Below are 18,948 nucleotides of genomic sequence, written 5' to 3'. Positions count from 1 at the left end.
CAATTTGTAATTCTGCTGAGCCAAGTGCCAACTAATTAACTATTGTCAAGTTAAGAGTTGCATTGCGGATAAATAGGCACGAAAACTGAGCAACTTAAGTGGCTGAACAATGGTGTTCAAGCTTACTCATACAAACTTCCAACGGCTACTCATAGCGACTACATTGTCTCAACGTTGATTTGATAGAATTTTTTTCTTTCCTCGTAAATGAATGAATTAAACAAGAGACTTTACTTAAGAGCGTGATTAGTAGCGATGAAATTCTGATTGATAACACAAATGAGACAGGTGCCTTAGGGAAGCGCAAGGGAGCTCTGCTCTTTAACACAAGATGAAAACAGAGGAAATAACAAAAAGAAGCTCAAGCTATACATAAGTAAGATTTAACAATAGATGAACCTACAAATCATAGTCAACTCAAGCGGGAATGAAACAAAAGAAAACCACTACTATTTAAGGCAATTACTCAACTGAAACACCCAATTCCATTCTCTCTTATGACTATTTCTCCATTTTTATGCGGCTCATGAAAACACTTGTCAGAACTGTTTTCGACTCGAAAGATGCTTTCAGCAACTCCAGCGCCTGCAAAATGATAGTAGGAGTTCACTAAGTAGGAAATACTTACTCAAAGAAAAAAGGAAATACAAAAAGACACATCACACTGAGCAAAATTTATTGAGCTTATTTTCAAACACATGAATAGTGTAACCATATTTTAATACTATTAGGTCATCTAAAAAAAACAATATGCAACTGATCAAAAAATGTGAGATTGGATGCCTACAAACATGCTATAACAGATTAAAACACAGTGTTGGTATATGAATTCTTTAAGTTCACAGTATAATTGATTACCTCTTCTATTCCAAAACTTACTACTTCCTCCTGCAGCACAGCAATATCCCGGACACAAAACTTGTTGAGAAGGGCAATGCTAGAAATGGTGGACATGGGCTTAACCACTAAGTCATCCGTCACCATATATGTCATTACATCCTTCACAAAACCCCGAGTAGCTGCCTCAGCTTCCTTTGAATCCGGCGGAGCAACATACGTCAACTTTCTTGAGATACTATACCGACAAGTAGGACATAGAGCACTAGGGTCATCAGAAACAGTAAAGTGGCCACTATTGTTGGAACAACAATAGAAACTCCTCTCAGGTGTCGGAACGTCATTAAGCAATAGAAAAGGAACTGAAGTGATATTTCCAACTGAAGATTTGGGTTTTAAAAGTATATCCTTGCATTGGTTGGACTGAATGTACTTGTCATTAAGATTTTCGACGCTTTCGTAGAGGTTAGGCAAGCATCCACATTTTACTTCTTTCTCCTTAAGAAGTCTAGTGACAGTTCCCACTGGCAAGGAGAGAATGTGAAAGAGGAAATCAACACAATCCTTTTCAGCCTCAGCAAATAGGACTTTTCGAGCTGTGGTGTCAATCAAAAGCTTCATGCTCAATTTAGTTTCTTCAGAAGTAGTCATTTTGTTTGGCTGATAACTGCTGCAAGTTTTATTCCAAAACCCTCAGGCGAATCTCAAATGGTATATTAAAGCACAAACACAGTGAAGAAAGAAATCTAAAACATAAGTAACAAGTTTGCCTATGCAAGGGGACTTCCTTGACTTTCTTTGAGTCCCTTTTTAATCCTTTAATGTAGAAAAATTAGAGCATGTGGATAATTACAATCACAGTAACTATATAATCTATAACTGGAATTCAAATTGTGGTTACAAGAGGCAAGAACTAGGATAGGTCCTACATTATTATAGGAGGTTTGGAATTCCTTTCAGATTGAATTTGGATAGGTGTGATCTAATACACCAAAATATTTGCACTTGCTTCATCATCAAATAATTTGACACACTAGTGAAACAGTCACCAATTGCATGTACACAAACTCATACACTAATCAAGATTCTCTTCTTTAATTAATCTCAGAAATGGAGAAAACAAAGAGCTTGCAATCAAATGCACACACCGTATATAAGTAGTCACACCTTAAAACGTGAAGATCTTGAGAGTGTACTGCAATATATAATAGTATGATTATCCCAAGGCACAAGCATCAGAAGTTTTTCAGGTCTTATTATCACGTGAATGGCGGCCAATATTTAATTCTACTGAGCCAACTTAGCTTTTATTTTATAAAAATCCCAAAATTCTGAACCTGAGAAGCTAGAATAAGTGTAATCTTAGAAACTTTAAAAGTCAGTTTATACCAATTCTACATTTGATGATCTGAAAGCTTACCAGCAAGTATAAGGTGAAATATTGGAGAGAGATCATGAACAGGAAACCCTACGTTCTCGGATAAAGACGAAAGTCAGAGTAAAGTGGCTATTCGATTGTGTCAAAAAAGTTCTAGAATGGTCGGGGAACTGTTCGAAGGAATATATATTTTGTTCCTGCAACAAATAATTGAATATATACAGGAAAAATAAAAATGATGAGTGGGCCTATGGGCCAGCCCACTAAAGGGTGGATCAGCGACATTCACAATAGAATTTTTTTCCTATCTATACGATATTTAAAATTTATTTACCAAAATTATCCTAGTATTGTATATTGCCCGTCCTAACTAAGCATTACTTACAAATTATATACAATCCATTATTAGTGTCTTAGATTAAGGGATTTAGTTATATTTTTTTCCTTTTTTCTCTCCTCTCCTCTTTCCTTATTCTCTGTCTCCTCTCTCCATATATAATCCATTATTAGTGCCTTAAACTAGAGGATTCAATTACACCCCTTTTTTTTTCTCCTCTACTCATTCCTTATTTTTATTCCGCCTTAATTGCTGAAAGCTTTTTAGAGCGATAAGGAAATGTTAAAAAAATTCTGCCGCCTTAATTGCTTTTAACGAAAACTTGGCTCTATGAATTTTACAAGAATTTGCTTCCTTAATTATCATTGTCATACATTGTCTGGTTTAAATTTATTATTATTATTATTTTCGATATTTATTTAGTAAAAATAGAATGTTATTTTTATTTTATTCTACCACTTACTAATGAAATAAAAAACCTTCACGCGATAAATGATATTTTAAGTGAAGCATTATACAAATTTTTATGGTACAATAACATATAAATTAAAAATAAATTTCGTACAAATTTGATATATCTACAACTACATATAAACTAAAAACAGTATATAACTAATTATATAGTATAAAACTTATTTATAACTTATCTACAAATTTCATATATTAGTTTTTCCCAGTTAAATACAACTACAATATCATACAACTTAAATACAATTTTCATACAAATTTTATACAATATGTCTTTTGTATGTATTTTGTATACGATTTATATATATTTTGTACGTGGCGTGTTTTTCTTCCTATTTGAAACTTCAATCAAAACTTCCCTTCTTAATACAATTTTGATACATATCAACAATTTTGTGTAAAAATATAGTATTTATAACTTAAATACAAATTTCATACAACGATTCATACATTATACAACTATTTTTTAACTTTCATACAACATTCAAATAAAAAAATATATAACTACAATATAATACAACTTAAATACAATTTACATACAACTATAATACAACTTTAATACAATTTCATAAGTGTATTGTATGTCATGTTTTCTTCTTCTTCTTCTTCTTAATACAACTTATTGTATTTCATACGTGTATTGTGTTTTTCGATTTTCAATCTGAAATTCGGCCAAAATCAAGTCTAATTTTCACCAAACACCCTCAAAATTGAGATATAAACTCCAAAGAATATTCTCAATTATTTGCAGCAAAACTCAATCCAAACAAATAATAGTTTTTAAAAATCTAAATTCGAATTCAAAACTTCGAAGCTTTTTAATGGCTGTCAATTGTGGAGAATCAAACACCTTCAAAATTTATTGATTGAAAATTTTAATTCGAACATCAATTGTGCAACATGAAAGGAAATTACTAGATTAAAACTCTATAGTAAACGATTGAAATCCATTGATGACTTTCATTAAAACTCTATACAACAAGAAAGCATAAAGAAAAAACATCAAAGGAAGAAAAATTGGGAGAAAACAGAGAATGAGAGATATAGAGACGGAGAGAGAGAGAGAGAGAGAGAGAGAGAGAGAGAGAGAGAGAGAGAGATGGGGTAGGAGGGCAGGTATAAAAGGACGGGAAAATAATTGATATTCCTTATTCAATTCCTAATATAAAGGAATATTCATTTAAAACTTATTTGTATATAATTGGTAAATTATTTATGATTATATAATTAGGTTAAAACTTGATTAGGGAGGGTAATAAAGTTTCATATGTAGTATAGGAAGGTAAAAATCTATTTATTTTACCGCTTGTTCTCTGAGAGACTGGTCTTTAAAAATTATCTTTGTTTTTGACTTTGTTGCGAAATTTTTTCACTAAGAATACCATCTTTCTTTTGTCACGACCCAAAATCCATTAGTGGTCATGATGGCGCCTAACACCGCTGTCAGGCAAGTCAATCATAATTAATTAACTTAATTACTCATTTTAGTATTTTTGAATCGAAATTTTCTTCAATTAAATGGTAAAAGATAGAAGTTACAGAATAAGTGATAAATATTTTTGTAACTAAAATACTAAACAACCCATAACCACTCTCAAAATCCGGTGTCTGCACAAACGTAGTATTCAGATGCATCATGCACCAAGGAATAATTTAGTGTATCTTGAGGCGCTGTTCTGTCCTCCCATTTTATTTATTAAAAAAATAAAGCTGATCCCATACTTAATTTATAGATATAATATTTTCAAAATCAAATCAAATGTCGCTATATATATAATATCACTTTCATATATATATATATATATATATATATATATATATATAAAATATATATACAGGACCTTTTATGCATAAATAGCCGACTAACTAACTAACCTACTCAGTTAATAAGACGTTTGTTTCATTCAATATTTTCCTAATTATTTTGCTCTTTTTTGGCAATGAAATTAAAACTCACCTTATTTAGCAATACAATGGGGAATGCAGAGGTGCAAGCAAATGAACAAAAGCATGTTTTAAATCGTGGTCCTACACACCATTCACTTTTTCCATGGCCATATTTAAACAGCCTATGGAGAACATGGGATGGTATCTGTCCAATCTTGGGCTCAATAGATAACTTGTTAACCACTATCCAACAGTTGTTTTCCCACATCTAAAATTCAATTTGCAATTGTACTACATTTGTTGCCAAAGTGGATATGATGAGTCCACACTCCACATCCACTTGAAATTCACTATCCATAATCACAATATTTTTCATGACAAACAAGTTGTACTTATACAGTGACATTCTTCGTCCATTCTCTTTTTGTGCTTTAAATGAATATACAATCTTGGGCAGGGAGGATACGAAACCTATTTTTAGGCCAAGGCCATTCAGAAGAACGTAAAGTCAAAACCAAACCATAGGAATGTATCGCGTATTGGGGGACAATTTGTAATTCTGCTGAGCCAAGTGCCAACTGATTAACTGCTGAGCCAATTTGTAATTTGGGTCCCTTTCTATAGGCTTGATGAATCAGATTCTTTTTAGCCCAACTTGGTAGCTTATTCTTCCCTTAGCAAATTCTTTGTTCTTTTGGCTTGCCTTTTCTTTTGCATTGCATTCACTTTTATAGTGACATGTTTTACCACAGTGAGTACAAATCTTGTTCTAAGGAAGTGTAAGGTACTTACTTTTAGAATCCCATTTAGGTGGCATATTCCCAAAGCCAAGTCCTCTTCTATTGCTACTATGATATTCCTGTAGCCATGAAAGTGCATCGGAGGACCTGTTCCATTTACAAGTTCTGTCTAGTTCATGCTTGACTTTGCCTAGATCCTCTCTCAAAGTTGTAACCTGCTCATCCTTCTTATACAACTCATCTTTTAGTTTACCTACATTTTCTTCTAGAGTGAGTTGTGTGCAATCAATTGTCTTCTTACTTGTTCCTAATTTCAGTTTTAGGTTTTCAGATCTAAGCTCTAGGACATTTGATTCAAATGCATGAATCTGGTTCTTTAATGCAGTATTTTCACTTATAGTCTCACTAACCCTAAGTTCCAGGTTCTTACACTTTGCTTTCAAAATCACACATTCCTTAGACAACTGTTCGTTTTCATTGTTTACATCCTCAGATTCAACAATGAAATCTAGAAGTAATTCAGATAGCCTTTGTGTAGAGAAAAATTTAATCTTGTCTTTGAGATGAATTACACTTACCTCAGATTCCTCATAAGATTATCCAATGGCCATAAGTGTTTGTTCATCTCCATCTTCATAATATGAGCTTTCATCTGAGCTTTCTCCCCAAGCAGCAACCATAGCCTTTGTTGATCCTTTGTTCTTCTTGGGTTAAACCTGTTCCTTCTTCCTGTTTCTTTGTTCAGCTCTTTCCTTCTTCCATTCAATTTTCCATTGAGGGCAGTTCTTGATGTGGTGATCAGTCTTACCATAGTTGTAGCATCCCTCATTGGTTTGCCTTTCAGGAGCCTTTCGTTTGCTGTAGCTTCCACTTCTTGAAGGACCCTTTCCTCTCTTTAGGTACTTCTTGAAGTCCTTTGTGATCATAGCCATTTCATCATCTTCTAGATCAAAACCTTCAGTGATTCTGAGTGCCAGGCTCTTTTCCTTCTTGGGTACATCCATCTTTATGGTTTGCCTTCTAAGTTCATAAGTAGTGTGATTGACAATTAGCTCATCCAATTTAAGAGTGGCAATGTTCTTTGATTCCTAAATGGCAGTGATTTTGCTCTCCCAAGTAACTGGCAGAACCCTTGTCAAAATCTTCCCAACTCTGTCTTCTTCATAAATAATCTTTCCAAGAAACTTTAGTTTATTTGTCAGTGTGGTGAACCTTGTATACATCTCTTGGATGGTTTCCCCTTCCTTCATGGTGAAATTCTCATATTGAGAATATAGTAATGTTCCTCTGGACCTCTTCACTTGAGGAGTTCCTTCATGGGCCACTTGCAAAGTGTCCCAGATTTCCTTAGCAGTGGTATAACTTTGGATCCTACTGTACTCATCTGGACCGAGTCCACAAATAAATCATTTCTTGGCTTTAGCATTCTTCTCCCATTTCCTCACGTCGTTAGCAGTGCAGTCAGCTCTTTTCTTTGCTACCTTTTCTCCTTCGGCATTTATCTTCATGGTAACCAGTGGGCCATCTGTGCCAATGTCCCATATCTCATAGTCTTCTCCTATGATGTGATCTCTCATTATGTTTTTCCATAAAGAGTAATACTGGCCGTTGAAAAGTGGTGGCCTAGCAGTTGATTGCCCTTCCCAGTTTCCAGGTGGTGCACTCATGTTGATCTTCTCCTAAGGTGTTAGTCTCTTCAAAGATAACCTGCTCTGATACCAATTGGTATTTTTAACTTCAATACCATACAAAAGAGGGGTAATTTGTGTGGTACCTAATTTTTTGCCTAAACTAATTATAGAAGGACTGAGTTCCTCTATGTGTTCCTTAACCTACTATTACTAAAATAATAAATGCGGAAAGTAAAAATACAAATATTTTACGTGGAAAATACCTGGCTCAAAAGGTGAAAAACCACGACCTACTTCCCAGTAGGAATTTCCCAAACTCTTTCACTAAATCACTAAGCCAAAAACTGCATTTACAAACCACTTTTGTAAATCTAGGATTAACTCTAATCCCGTTGTGGCAAACATCCTCTAACTGTTGCGACAACTTCAAGTTAACTCTAACTTGAATACTCTGAGTACCTATTACAATTACCTCTAGATAAAGCTGAAAGGTACAATATGAAAATACCTACTACAATTGAACTAGAACAAAAGACAGACATTTGGAGCTGATTCTTCTATTTGGTTCATGTAGCTTCAGGTTTGCACACTTGAATCACACACGAATTGCTTGCAAAATGCCTTGTTATTTTGCTCTCAATTCACGTTTAACCTTCTGCTTTTATGCGTCCCTGTAGAATGAGAACATCCTGTGATTTATAGAGTTAGTAGAGTAGAAAATAACTAGAGTTCTAATGCTACTCTTCCTTGGTGAAAGAGTTCTAGTTGATCTCAATTTCTAACTCCTCCCTTATCTTGGATAGTGTTCTCTTTGATTAAGAAGTCTTTCTACTTATTAATTATGCAACCTTTTCGATAACGAGATATCAATTATACCAAGTTAAGCTTATCTCCTTCACGTGCATCCCACATGCTCGAATCTGCCTGTGTCTATACACAGAAGGGATGGACTTGGTTCATGCTTGAGCTTTCTTTGTCAATTTTCAAAACAAACCTTCATTGATGAATCACTAAGAATTTTAACCATCAAAGAAATATAAACAAACAGTTAGAGCAAAAGACAGTGAATTTCATTGATGATTGATAAGATTCTACCACAAAGCATAAGAAAAAATAAAAACACTGGAAACATGAGCAAAAGAAACAAAAAAATCCCGAACTGGGTCACTGGTTGATCTACATTAGGCTAGGAGGCTTAAGGCTGGGAAGAACTAGGTGCTTGGTTTTTGGCTTGGAGGAGTTTCAGCATATTCTAAAGAATGCCATCATTCTTCTCCTTTTCTCTTGCCAGCTAAGTTCTGAGAGCTTCTCTCTCAGTCTCCACCTATGACAACCTCTTCTTCAGCCTCTCAATCTCAGCATTCTTAGCCCTATTTTCTTGCACCAAGGCTCTGACCTTTCTAGTGACTGGTACCTTCTTGGATGAACCAGGTTCATTAAGAGTGGCATGGACCTCATAGTCACAAGCAATTAGAGTATTTACCCCAAAGTAATCTTTGCTTGTATACACCTCCCACTTCTTCAAAGGCACATTAAAATGTGCAAGCACAACTGTGAGAATGAAGCCATAGGGAATGACATGAGTCTTGGATCCATTTATAACCCTATCAAGAATCTGGATTATAAATCCAGGCTAATTGATCTGCCTCCCACTATCCAAACACTCCATCAGAACCAAGTCCATGAAGTTGGCAATGTGCCTCCTTTCCTGTCTAGGCAGAACACACTTGTTGACAAATTCGAACAACACCTTGTGGGATGGATTCATCTCATTCTTGTACACAGCCTTGGGCTCAAGTTCCTCCTCATAGTCACTGAATTTTCTGGTAATTGATAGGGCAGTAGGAAGGTTTTCTAGGCTTGGCCACTTAAGCTTTGTGTAGTCATTGTATCCCTCAGCAGGTACACTTAGAATTTCACTCAACTCCTTCATATTGAAAGACATTTGCACCCCTTTCACCAAGCTGGTAACCCGTCCATCCTTCACTGCAGCATTTTCCATAAATTCAACAATTTCACTCTTGACCAACCTGCCATCTATCTGAAGGACCATGTCCTTCCAGCCTTGCAATCCCAATTTCTCCAACAGTAGCACCATTCCTTCCTCCTCCAAATCCCTGAGGAGTCTACCCTTCAGAATTGTCCTCTTGGTCATCTTGTCCTTCTCAGTATCTGAATCATCTTCCTCTTCCTCTCCACTCCATTCTTCTCCCTTAACAGATTTCACTTTTTTTGTCTTCACTAGGGGTGGGCATAAAATCCTAAAAACCAAATTCCGAACCGAACCAAATTAATTTGGTATTTTGGTTTCGATTTTTTCGGTATTTAGGTTTTTTCGGTATAGAAATTTTGGTATTTCGGTAATTCGGTTCGGTATACGGTATGAGATTTTTGATATTTTTGTATTTCGGTATACCGAAATACCGAAATAGTTTAGTTCAAGTCCAACTTTATTTTTATTTTATAGCCCAATAACCTTAAGCCCACACCCCAAAATTCCAAAACCCATAATTCCCTAATTCCTTACCCTTAGGCTTTAGCAAGGTTCCACCAAGCTGATTAAGAACTTCCAGAAATCTTGAAGTAGAGATGAAAAGTGTACAGACAGTCAGCCCGATGTGCTACAGATTTGAATAGGCAGAAGCCTCATAACATAGCATGACAATTTATTTGAAAAAGCTATGACAACTTCTGAAATATAAACTGTAGTCCCACTGTAATGTACTTGGCTTTGTTAGTAATGTTTTTGATCCAGTAGTAATGTTTTTGATAGACTCCTAATGAAGTAATCCTACTTTAAAAAGAAAATAGTCATGTGTTAGAACAATGATCAACATGGATTACATTAGTTAATTGAGTGGGGGAGATAGTAAAGATTTGGTTTAAACCGAAACCGTACCGAACCAAAAATAAGAAATACCAAACCATATCAAAATATTTTGGTACGATATTTGGTATACATAATTGATAAAACGAATACCGAAATACCGAACCGAAATTCTTAAATACCGAACCAAAGTATCGAATGCCCACCCCTGGTCTTCACAGCAGACCTGGTCTTTTTTGCTATGGTGGATAGTTCAACAGACTTTGACATAGAGATAGACTTCTTAGTGGAAGTCTTGGCTTTCTTGGGTTTGGGAGTCTGAACCACCATTTCTTAAATCCCATCTTTATCTTGATGGATCAGATCCATATTATTAACATCAACAGCCTCAACATGCTCAATCATCTTTTTCTTCCCTTTTGCAACCGCTTTTCTTTTGCTTTCTTCTAAGGCTTTTTGCAAATCTGCCTCATTCTGCTTTAGCTGGCTTCTTGTGGCTCTTCCTCTTGTGGGAGGATTTTCAGAAGAATCAGAAGGAGCAACCTTCCTTTTCTTGTTTGCCCTAGCAGTGCCAGGGATCTTAGCCTTGAAAGTTCTCTTCTTCTTTGGGTTGTAGCTCTCACTCACTTTCTTCAATAGGTCTGCGGGGGTTTCTTCTACTGATGAACCAGGTTCATCTACATTTTTTCCAAGTTTAACCAGCCCATCAGCGGCTTCGCCAGACCCACTCCCCCTGTTTTCTTCACACTTTCCTCCATTTTACCTGATTCTGCTCCACAAACAGCCATTATACATGTATCAGGAGTGGGTGAAGAATCAACCACTCTTTTACTCATTCCCCTTTCTTTACTAAGAGCACCACCACTCTCCTTTCCTATTTCTTTTTTATTTTTACCCCAATCCTTCTGGACTCAGAAGATTCTACATCAACCACAGATCCAACCAGAATAAGCATGTTCTCCAGATTCTCAGCAAACTCAAAAATGACTTCAGTAGTAGTAATTGGATCAGAGGTTACCTGTTCTATATCAGAAGACCCAGTTCCTACCCCCTCAGTAGTAGACTTGAAGGATTCTTCAGAATTCTGGGGTTCTTGGGCTTGGCTAGCTTTCAATTGAGCGTCTAATTTCTTTGATAATTCACTCTCAGCCACTGTCTTATGAGCATGCATCTTAACTCTTCTTTTCTTAGGTTGAGGAGTGGTTTAAGATGAGGAGCATGGTGGGGGTATGCCGGGGTTTTCAGAAGGGTTAGTCATTGCTATGCTTGGTTATGGAAGAAAAAGAGAGGTAGATTGAAATTTGAAGGATGAGAGAAGATTGGGAGTATTTCGACGGCTTGAAAATTTTGGAATAAAGACAGAAATGATGATGATTAATTTAAAGGGGGCAATTAATGGATAACGGCAGGCTTTTCAGACTTTTAAAAGTCTAATCAAACTGAATTGTCAGTTCTGAAGAGATGGTGGAGTCTTTCCCTAGTATCTAGGTGGTTTAATTTGGTTAGGATTCTTTTGAACGGAACTGGTTCACTTATATTGGATAAGTTTAAAAGGAATTTGGACTTAGGTAGGACTCTTCTCATCATCCAAATTTTATTATTTCAAATTATGCAGAGTGTAGAAAACATACCGTGTTATCTTGATGAACCAGGTTCTTCACTGAGAATTCTCTTGTGCAAGTCTAAATTTTCCAAAATAGAGAAAATATCATTAGAGATTAATGAGTTATTTTAGCACATGACACAAAAGTATACTATTGAAAGTATGAGACTGAGCAAAATTTAATCTAATTATATACATAATTTACAAATTTTCTAACCATTTTTTTTAATTGTGAATTTTGAACTGGTCCTTTTAGGTGATCTTAATCATCCCTAATTCTAACATGTTCCTTTCAAAGTGATATCTACTTAGGGCTTTTGTGAAGATGCCAGCTATTTGCTTGTTAGTAGCACAAAATGCCACAGTTATCAAACCCTTTTTCATAGTTATCTCTAAAAAAGTGATGCCTAACATCTATGTGCTTAGTTCTCTTGTGATGAACCAGGTTCTTAGTCATACTAATTGCACTAGTGTTATCACAAAAAATGGGGATACAACCAACATCAATTCCAAAGTCCATTAATTGTTGTTTGATCCACAATAATTGAGCACAACATGAAGCAACAACAACATACTCAGCTTCAGCAGTAGATTAGGCCACTGAATTTTGCTTTTTGGTAGCACAAGACATGAGCCAAGAAAGTGTGCCATACATGAGGTGCTCTTTCTATCCACTAGAAAACCTGCATAATCAGCATCAGCATATCCCACTACATTGAAATTACTGCCTTTTTGGATATCATAGACAAAGATCAGTGGTGCCTTTTAGATATCTCAAAATTCTCTTGACATCAGTCAAGTGAGACTACTTTGGATTTGCCTGAAATCTTGCACAAAAGCCTACACTGAAAATAATGTCAGTTCTACTAGCAGTGAGAAACAACAATGAGCCAATCATTCCCCTATACAACTTCTGGTCAACAGATGAATGAGGTTCATCTATATCCAACTTTGTAGCTGTTGCAATAGGAGTGTCAATTTCTTTGGAATCTTCTATTTTAAACCTTTTAAGCAACTCTTTTACATACTTTTACTGATGGATCATAGTTCCATTTGAATTTTGTTTAATTTGTAAGCCTAAAAAGAAATTAAGCTCACCCATCATGCTCATTTCAAATTCACTCCCCATTAGTTTAGCAAATTCTTTACTTAACTTATCAGTAGTTGCTCCAAAGATTATATCATCAACATATATCTAAACTATCAAGAGATCTTTACCTTTTTCTTTCAAGAATAAAGTATTGTCAATTTTACCTAGTCATGCTCAAGCAAAAACTTTGATAATCTTTCATACTATGCTCTTGGAGCATGCTTGAGCCCATAAAGTGCTTTGTCAAATTTGTACACATGATCAGGACTTTCCTTGCTTTCAAACCCAGGAGGTTGCTTGACAAACACTTCTTCCTTGAGATAGCCATTGAGGAAGGCACTCTTGACATCCATCCGGTGAAGCGTGAATTCCATGTAAGCAGCAAAGGCTATGAAGAGTCTTATTGCTTCCAACCTTGCAACTGGAGCAAAGGTTTCATCATAGTCTATGCCCTCTTCTTGGCTATATCCTTGAACCACCAATCTTGCCTTGTTCCTTCTAACTGTTCCATCTTCATCAAGTTTGTTTCTGAAGACCCATTTTGTGCCAATTAATGATCTGTCCTTGGGTCTTGGTACCAGATGCCAAACTTGACTCCTTTCAAATTGGTTGAGTTCATCTTGCATTGCATTTACCCAGTCTGCATCCTGCAAAGCCTCAACAATATTTTTAGGTTCAATAAGAGATACGAAGGCATCAAAAGCACAAAGATTTTTTAATGAAGATCTAGTTTTGATTCCAGAGGTTGGATCAGTGATTATGTTCTCAATGGGATGAGAACTTTGATACTTGTAAGATTTTACAACCAACTGGTTTTCCCTTGATGTTCCTTCAATGCTTTGTTGTTGTGGAACAGGTTCATGGACATGTTCCCTTGAGGTTTGAGAATAATTTCCTCTTTGTTCTATTCCCCTTGTCATGTTGCCATAGGTGGAAGAACGTGTTCCATCACCTGTTCCTTCCTCTAGTGCAGCTTCAGTCTGGGCTGTCATTTCATTTGAGATTCTTACCAGCCCAATTGCTTCATCATCATGTCCCTGCCTTTCATAAAAAATGTTAGTTTCATCAAAAACCACATGAACACTTTCTTCTACATACATAGATGTTTTGTTATAGACCTTATAAGCTTTGCTATGTGAAGAATATCCCAAGAATACGCCCCCATCACTTCTGGGATCAAACTTACCTAGGGAGTCTTTATCTATTATTGTGCACAAAGCACTTGCATTCAAATGCCCTAAGATGGGATATGTTTGGTTTTCTCCCTTTAAGTAACTCATAGGGAGTCTTCTCTACAAGAAGTCTAGTTATGCACCTATTTATGATGTAGCATGCAGTATTTACAGCTTCTGCCCAGAAGCTATGGGGCAATTCACTAGAAAGAAGCACAGTCCTAGCCATATCTTCAAGTGTCCTATTCTTTCTTTCAACTACTCCATTTTGTTGTGGAGTCATAGGAGCAGAAAAATTATGATCTATGCCATGCTCATCACAAAATTCAGCAAATTTAGCATTTTCAAATTCAGTGCCATGATCAGACCTAATTGACGCAAGTTGATTACCTAGTTGTTTATGAGTTTTTCTAACAAAAGAAGTGAACATGTCAAATGCTTCATCTTTAGATGTTAAAAATAATGTCCAAGTAAACCTAGAGTAATCATCAACAAGCACCATCACATATCTTTTACCACCTCTGCTTAATGTTCTCATTGGACCACAGAGATCCATATGGACCAGCTCCATCGTCCTGGGTGGTGCTTACCACTTTCTTGCATTTAAAAGAGAATCTTACCTGCTTCCCCCTTTCACAAGCCTCACAAACTTTGTCTTCCTTGAACTTGATATTAGGCAGCCCTATCACCAGGTCCTTGGAGGCTAATTTGTTGAGTTGACTCAGAGTGGCATGTCCAAGTCTCTTGTGCCAAAGGAGGGGATCATTTTCCATCACACTTAAGCAAGTGAGTTTATTTTCTGAAAGTGTGGACATAACTACATTATATATATTGTTCATTCTTTTTCCCTGCAAAATAATCTTGTTAGTGGTAAGATTAATCACAAAACATTTGGTAGAAGTGAATGCTACCAAGTTACATCTATCACACAGTTGTGATACACTAATTAGACTGTATTTTAAGCCATCTATCAAGTAGACATTCTAAATAGAGTGAGAATCAATCTTACGAACCTTTCCAACCCCAATGATCTCACATTTCTTCCCATTTTCAAAGGAGACATTACCTCCTTTGAGGTCCTCAAGTGAAAGAAACTAACCACGACACTGTATGCTTTAATATTTTTTGCCTTCCTCCATTAGAGTGCTAGCTAGTGATTAAATGTTGTAGGGACATTATTAATTATAACATAGAAAAGGTCTATTTGGATGAGATGACAATTGGATTTTCTGTGCCTGCACAAACGTAGTATTCAGATGCATCATGCACCAAGGAATAGTATAGGACATTTTATGCATAAATAGCCGACTAACTAACTAACCTACTCAGTTAATAAGACGTTTGTTTCATTCAATATTTTCCTAATTATTTTGCTCTTTTTTGGCAATGAAATTAAAACTCACCTTCACCTTAGCAATACAATGGGGAATGCAGAGGTGCAAGCAAATGAACAAAAGCATGTTTTAAATCGTGGTCCTACACACCATTCACTTTTGCCATGGCCATATTTAAACAGCCTATGGAGAACATGGGATGGTATCTGTCCAATCTTGGGCTCAATAGATAACTTGTTAATCACTATTCCAACAGTTGTTTTCCCACATCTAGAATTCAATTTGCACTTGTACTACATTTGTTGCCAAAGTGGATATGAGTGATGAGTCCACACTCCACATCCACTTGAAATTCACTATCCATAATCACAATATTTTTCATGACAAACAAGTTGTACTTATACAGTGACATTCTTCGTCCATTCTCTTTTTGTGCTTTAAATGAATATACAATCTTGGGCAGGGAGGATACGAAACCATAAATTGGGTCCTAGCTACAGGTTGACTCGCTTGTATGAATTGCATGAGCAGTAGGAGCTGTAATGTAAAGTGCTTGGAATACGTGTAGTTTGACCTCTCAATAAGATATAGGTACGGAAAATACGATTATGTGGGGATGTGTACATGACTTCCTAAAAGATTTTCGCAGAATTAACCTAAATAGCCGTGATTAAACAAAGGCAAATATGTAACATATGTATAATCATTATATAATTTGTATATACCGTCTAAAAAAAAGTAATGAATTCCACCGACTATTTGTATAAAAATCCCTATTTTTAGGCAAAGCCCATTCAGAAGAACTTGAAGTCAAAACCAAACCATAGGAATTGCATTGTGGATAAACAGACACGAAATCTGAGCAACTTAAGTGGCTGAACAATGATGTTCAAGGTTACTCTTACAAACTTCCAATGGCTACTCATAGCGACTATTGTGGAAGCGCAAGGGAGCTATGCTCTGTAACACAAGATGAAAACAGAGGACATAAGAAGCTCAAGCTATACATAAGTACGATTTAACAATAGATGAACCTACAAATCAGAATCAACTCAAGCGGGAATGAAACAAAAGAAAACCACTACTACTTAAGGCAATTACTCAACTGAAACACCCAATTCCATTTTCTCTTATGACTATTTCTCCATTTTTATGCGGCTCATGAAAACACTTGTCAGAACTGTTTTCGACTCGAAAGATGCTTTCAGCAACTCCAGCGCCTGCAAAATGATAGTGGGAGTTCACTAAGTAGGAAATACTTCTTACCCAAAGAAAAAAGGAAATACAAAAAGACATATCACACAAGCAAAATTTATTGAGCTTATTTTCAAACACATGAATAGTGTAAACATATTTTAATACTATTGGGTCACCTAAACAAACAATATGCAACTGATCAAAATATGTGAGATTGGAAGCCTAAAAACATGCTACAACAGATTAAAACACAGTGTTGGTATATGAATTCTTTAAGTTCACAGTATAATTGATTACCTCTTCCATTCCAATACTTACTACTTCCTCCTGCAGCACAGCAATATCCCGGACACTAAACTTGTTGAGAAGGGCAATGCTAGAAATGGTGGACATGGGCTTAACCACTAAGTCATCCGTCACCATACATGTGATTACATCCTTCACAAAACCACCAGTAGCTGCCTCAGCTTCCTTTGAATCCGGCGGAGCAACATACGTCAACTTTCTTGAGATACTATACTGACAAGTAGGACATAGAGCACTAGGGTCATCAGAAACAGTAAAGTGGCCACTATTGTTGGAACAACAATAGAAACTCCTCTCAGGTGTCGGAACGTCATTAAGCAATAGAAAAGGAACTGACGTGATATTCCCAACTGAAGATTTGGGTTTTAAAAGGATATCCTTGCATTGGTTCGATTGAATGTACTTGTCATTAAGATTTTCGACGCTTTCGTAGAGGTTAGGCAAGCATCCACATTTCATTTCTTTCTCCTTAAGAAGTCTAGTGACAGTTCCCACTGGCAAAGAGAGAATGTGAAAGAGGAAATCAACACAATCTTTTTCAGCCTCAGCAAATAGGACTTTGCGAGCCGTGGTGTCAATCAAAAGCTTCATGCTCAATTTGGTTTCTTTAGAAGTAGTCATTTTGTTTGGCTGATAACTGATGCAAGTTTTATTCCAAAACCCTCAAGAAAATCTCATATGTTGAGGACCTGAGATTTATTAAAGCATAAACACAGTGAAGAAAGAAAGCTAAAACATAAGGAACAAGTTAGCCTATGTAATGGGACTTCCTTGACTTTCTTTGAGTCTCTTTTCGATCCTTTTATGCAGATAAAATTACAGCATGTGGATAATTACAATTGCAGTAACTATATAATCTATAATTGGAATTCAAATTGTGGTTACAAGAGGAAAGAACTAGGATAGGTCCTACATTATCTTAGGAGATTTGGTATTCCTTTCAGATTGAATTTGGATAGGTCTGGTCTAACACAATAAAATATTTGAGCTTGCTTCATCATCAAATAATTTTTGACACAGTAGTGAAACAGTCACCAATTGCATGTACACAAACTCATACACTATTCAAGATTTTCTTCTCTATTTAATCTCAAAAAACGGAGAAATCAAAGAGCTTGCAGTCAAATGCACACACCGTATATGAATAGTCATATCTTAAAACGTGAAGAACTTGAGAGTGTACTGCAATATATAATAGGATGATTATCCCCAAGGCACAAGCATTAGAAGTTTAATTCAGGCCTTATTATCACGTGAATGGCGGCCAATTTTTAATTCTACTAAGCCAACTTAGCTTTTATTTTATAAAATCTCAAAATTCTGAACCTTAGAAGCTAGAATAAGTGTAATCTTAGAAACTTTGAAAGTCAGTTTATACCAATTCTACATCTGATGATCTGAAAACTTACCAGCAAGTATAAGGTGAAATATTAGAAAGAGATCATGAACAGGAAACCTACGTTCTCGGATGAAGACGAAAGTGGGAGTAAAGTGGCTATTCGATTGTGTCACAAAAGTTCTAGAATGGTCTGGGAACTGTGCGAAGGAATATATATTTTGTTCCTGCAACAAATAATTGAATATATACAGGAAAAATAAAAATGATGAGTTACTTTTTCTAACTGATATACATAAATTATATATTAATTATATATAATTATACATATATAATACATAAATTATACATATATTATATAATCATTGGCTATTTTTGGTTTAAGTGATAGAGTGAGCGGCTATTTGGGTAATTCTTCAAAAATAAAAATGATGAATGGGCCTATGGGCCAGCCCACTAAAGGGTGTGGCTTTTGCATCTATACCCGATTTTGGGGTTACAATTGAACTTATACCCACTTTATAAAATAAAATAATAATTTTTTACACTTAAGGCCAAAAGGTTCGAAGTGCAACAAATATTTTTCTGCACTCAAGGCCAATAAGTTTGAAGTGAATAATTCTATCGTAATTTTCGACTGATTCGGTCGAAAACTTTATTAAAAATACATGTTAATTTTTTTTAATTTTTGGCTCAAAATTGCGACTGGTTCAGTCGCTCAATTATGCAGAAAATACCGTAAAATTCTTTTTATGGTTTGCTACTGAATCAGTCGCAAAAATTAAAATTAAAAAAAATAAATTAA

The 18,948-nt window shown here is 35.7% G+C and overlaps 2 protein-coding genes across 5 annotated transcripts; both read right to left on the bottom strand.

Annotated features, from left to right (window-relative positions):
* Positions 1-347: 347 nt before the first annotated feature.
* On the bottom strand, positions 348-2,386 carry LOC107801522 (uncharacterized). 2 transcript variants are annotated; one of them, XM_016624861.2, is made up of 3 exons: positions 2,258-2,386; positions 859-1,507; positions 348-585 (listed from the first exon to the last, which is right to left on the bottom strand). In XM_016624861.2, exons 2-3 carry the CDS (start codon positions 1,486-1,488, stop codon positions 502-504), a joined length of 714 nt encoding a protein of 237 aa, XP_016480347.1. In that variant the 5' UTR covers positions 1,489-1,507; positions 2,258-2,386; the 3' UTR covers positions 348-501. The 2 variants fall into 2 exon arrangements, with proteins under 2 accessions (XP_016480347.1, XP_016480348.1); XM_016624862.2 differs by having other exon boundaries at positions 859-1,504.
* Positions 2,387-16,114: 13,728 nt separating this feature from the next.
* On the bottom strand, positions 16,115-18,348 carry LOC107771011 (uncharacterized). 3 transcript variants are annotated; one of them, XM_016590347.2, is made up of 4 exons: positions 18,217-18,341; positions 16,799-17,496; positions 16,411-16,524; positions 16,115-16,264 (listed from the first exon to the last, which is right to left on the bottom strand). In XM_016590347.2, the coding sequence occupies exons 2-3, from the start codon at positions 17,426-17,428 to the stop codon at positions 16,441-16,443; spliced, it is 714 nt and encodes a 237-aa protein (XP_016445833.2). In that variant the 5' UTR covers positions 17,429-17,496; positions 18,217-18,341; the 3' UTR covers positions 16,115-16,264; positions 16,411-16,440. The 3 variants fall into 3 exon arrangements, with proteins under 3 accessions (XP_016445833.2, XP_016445839.2, XP_016445826.2); XM_016590353.2 differs by having other exon boundaries at positions 16,115-16,524; positions 18,268-18,348; XM_016590340.2 differs by having other exon boundaries at positions 16,115-16,524.
* Positions 18,349-18,948: the final 600 nt, after the last annotated feature.

The sequence above is a fragment of the Nicotiana tabacum genome, chromosome 22, assembly GCF_000715075.1.
Source record: "Nicotiana tabacum cultivar K326 chromosome 22, ASM71507v2, whole genome shotgun sequence".
Lineage (NCBI taxonomy): Eukaryota > Viridiplantae > Streptophyta > Magnoliopsida > Solanales > Solanaceae > Nicotiana > Nicotiana tabacum.
Note: the sequence above shows the minus strand (reverse complement) of the source record. Positions and strands in the feature narration are given on the sequence as shown.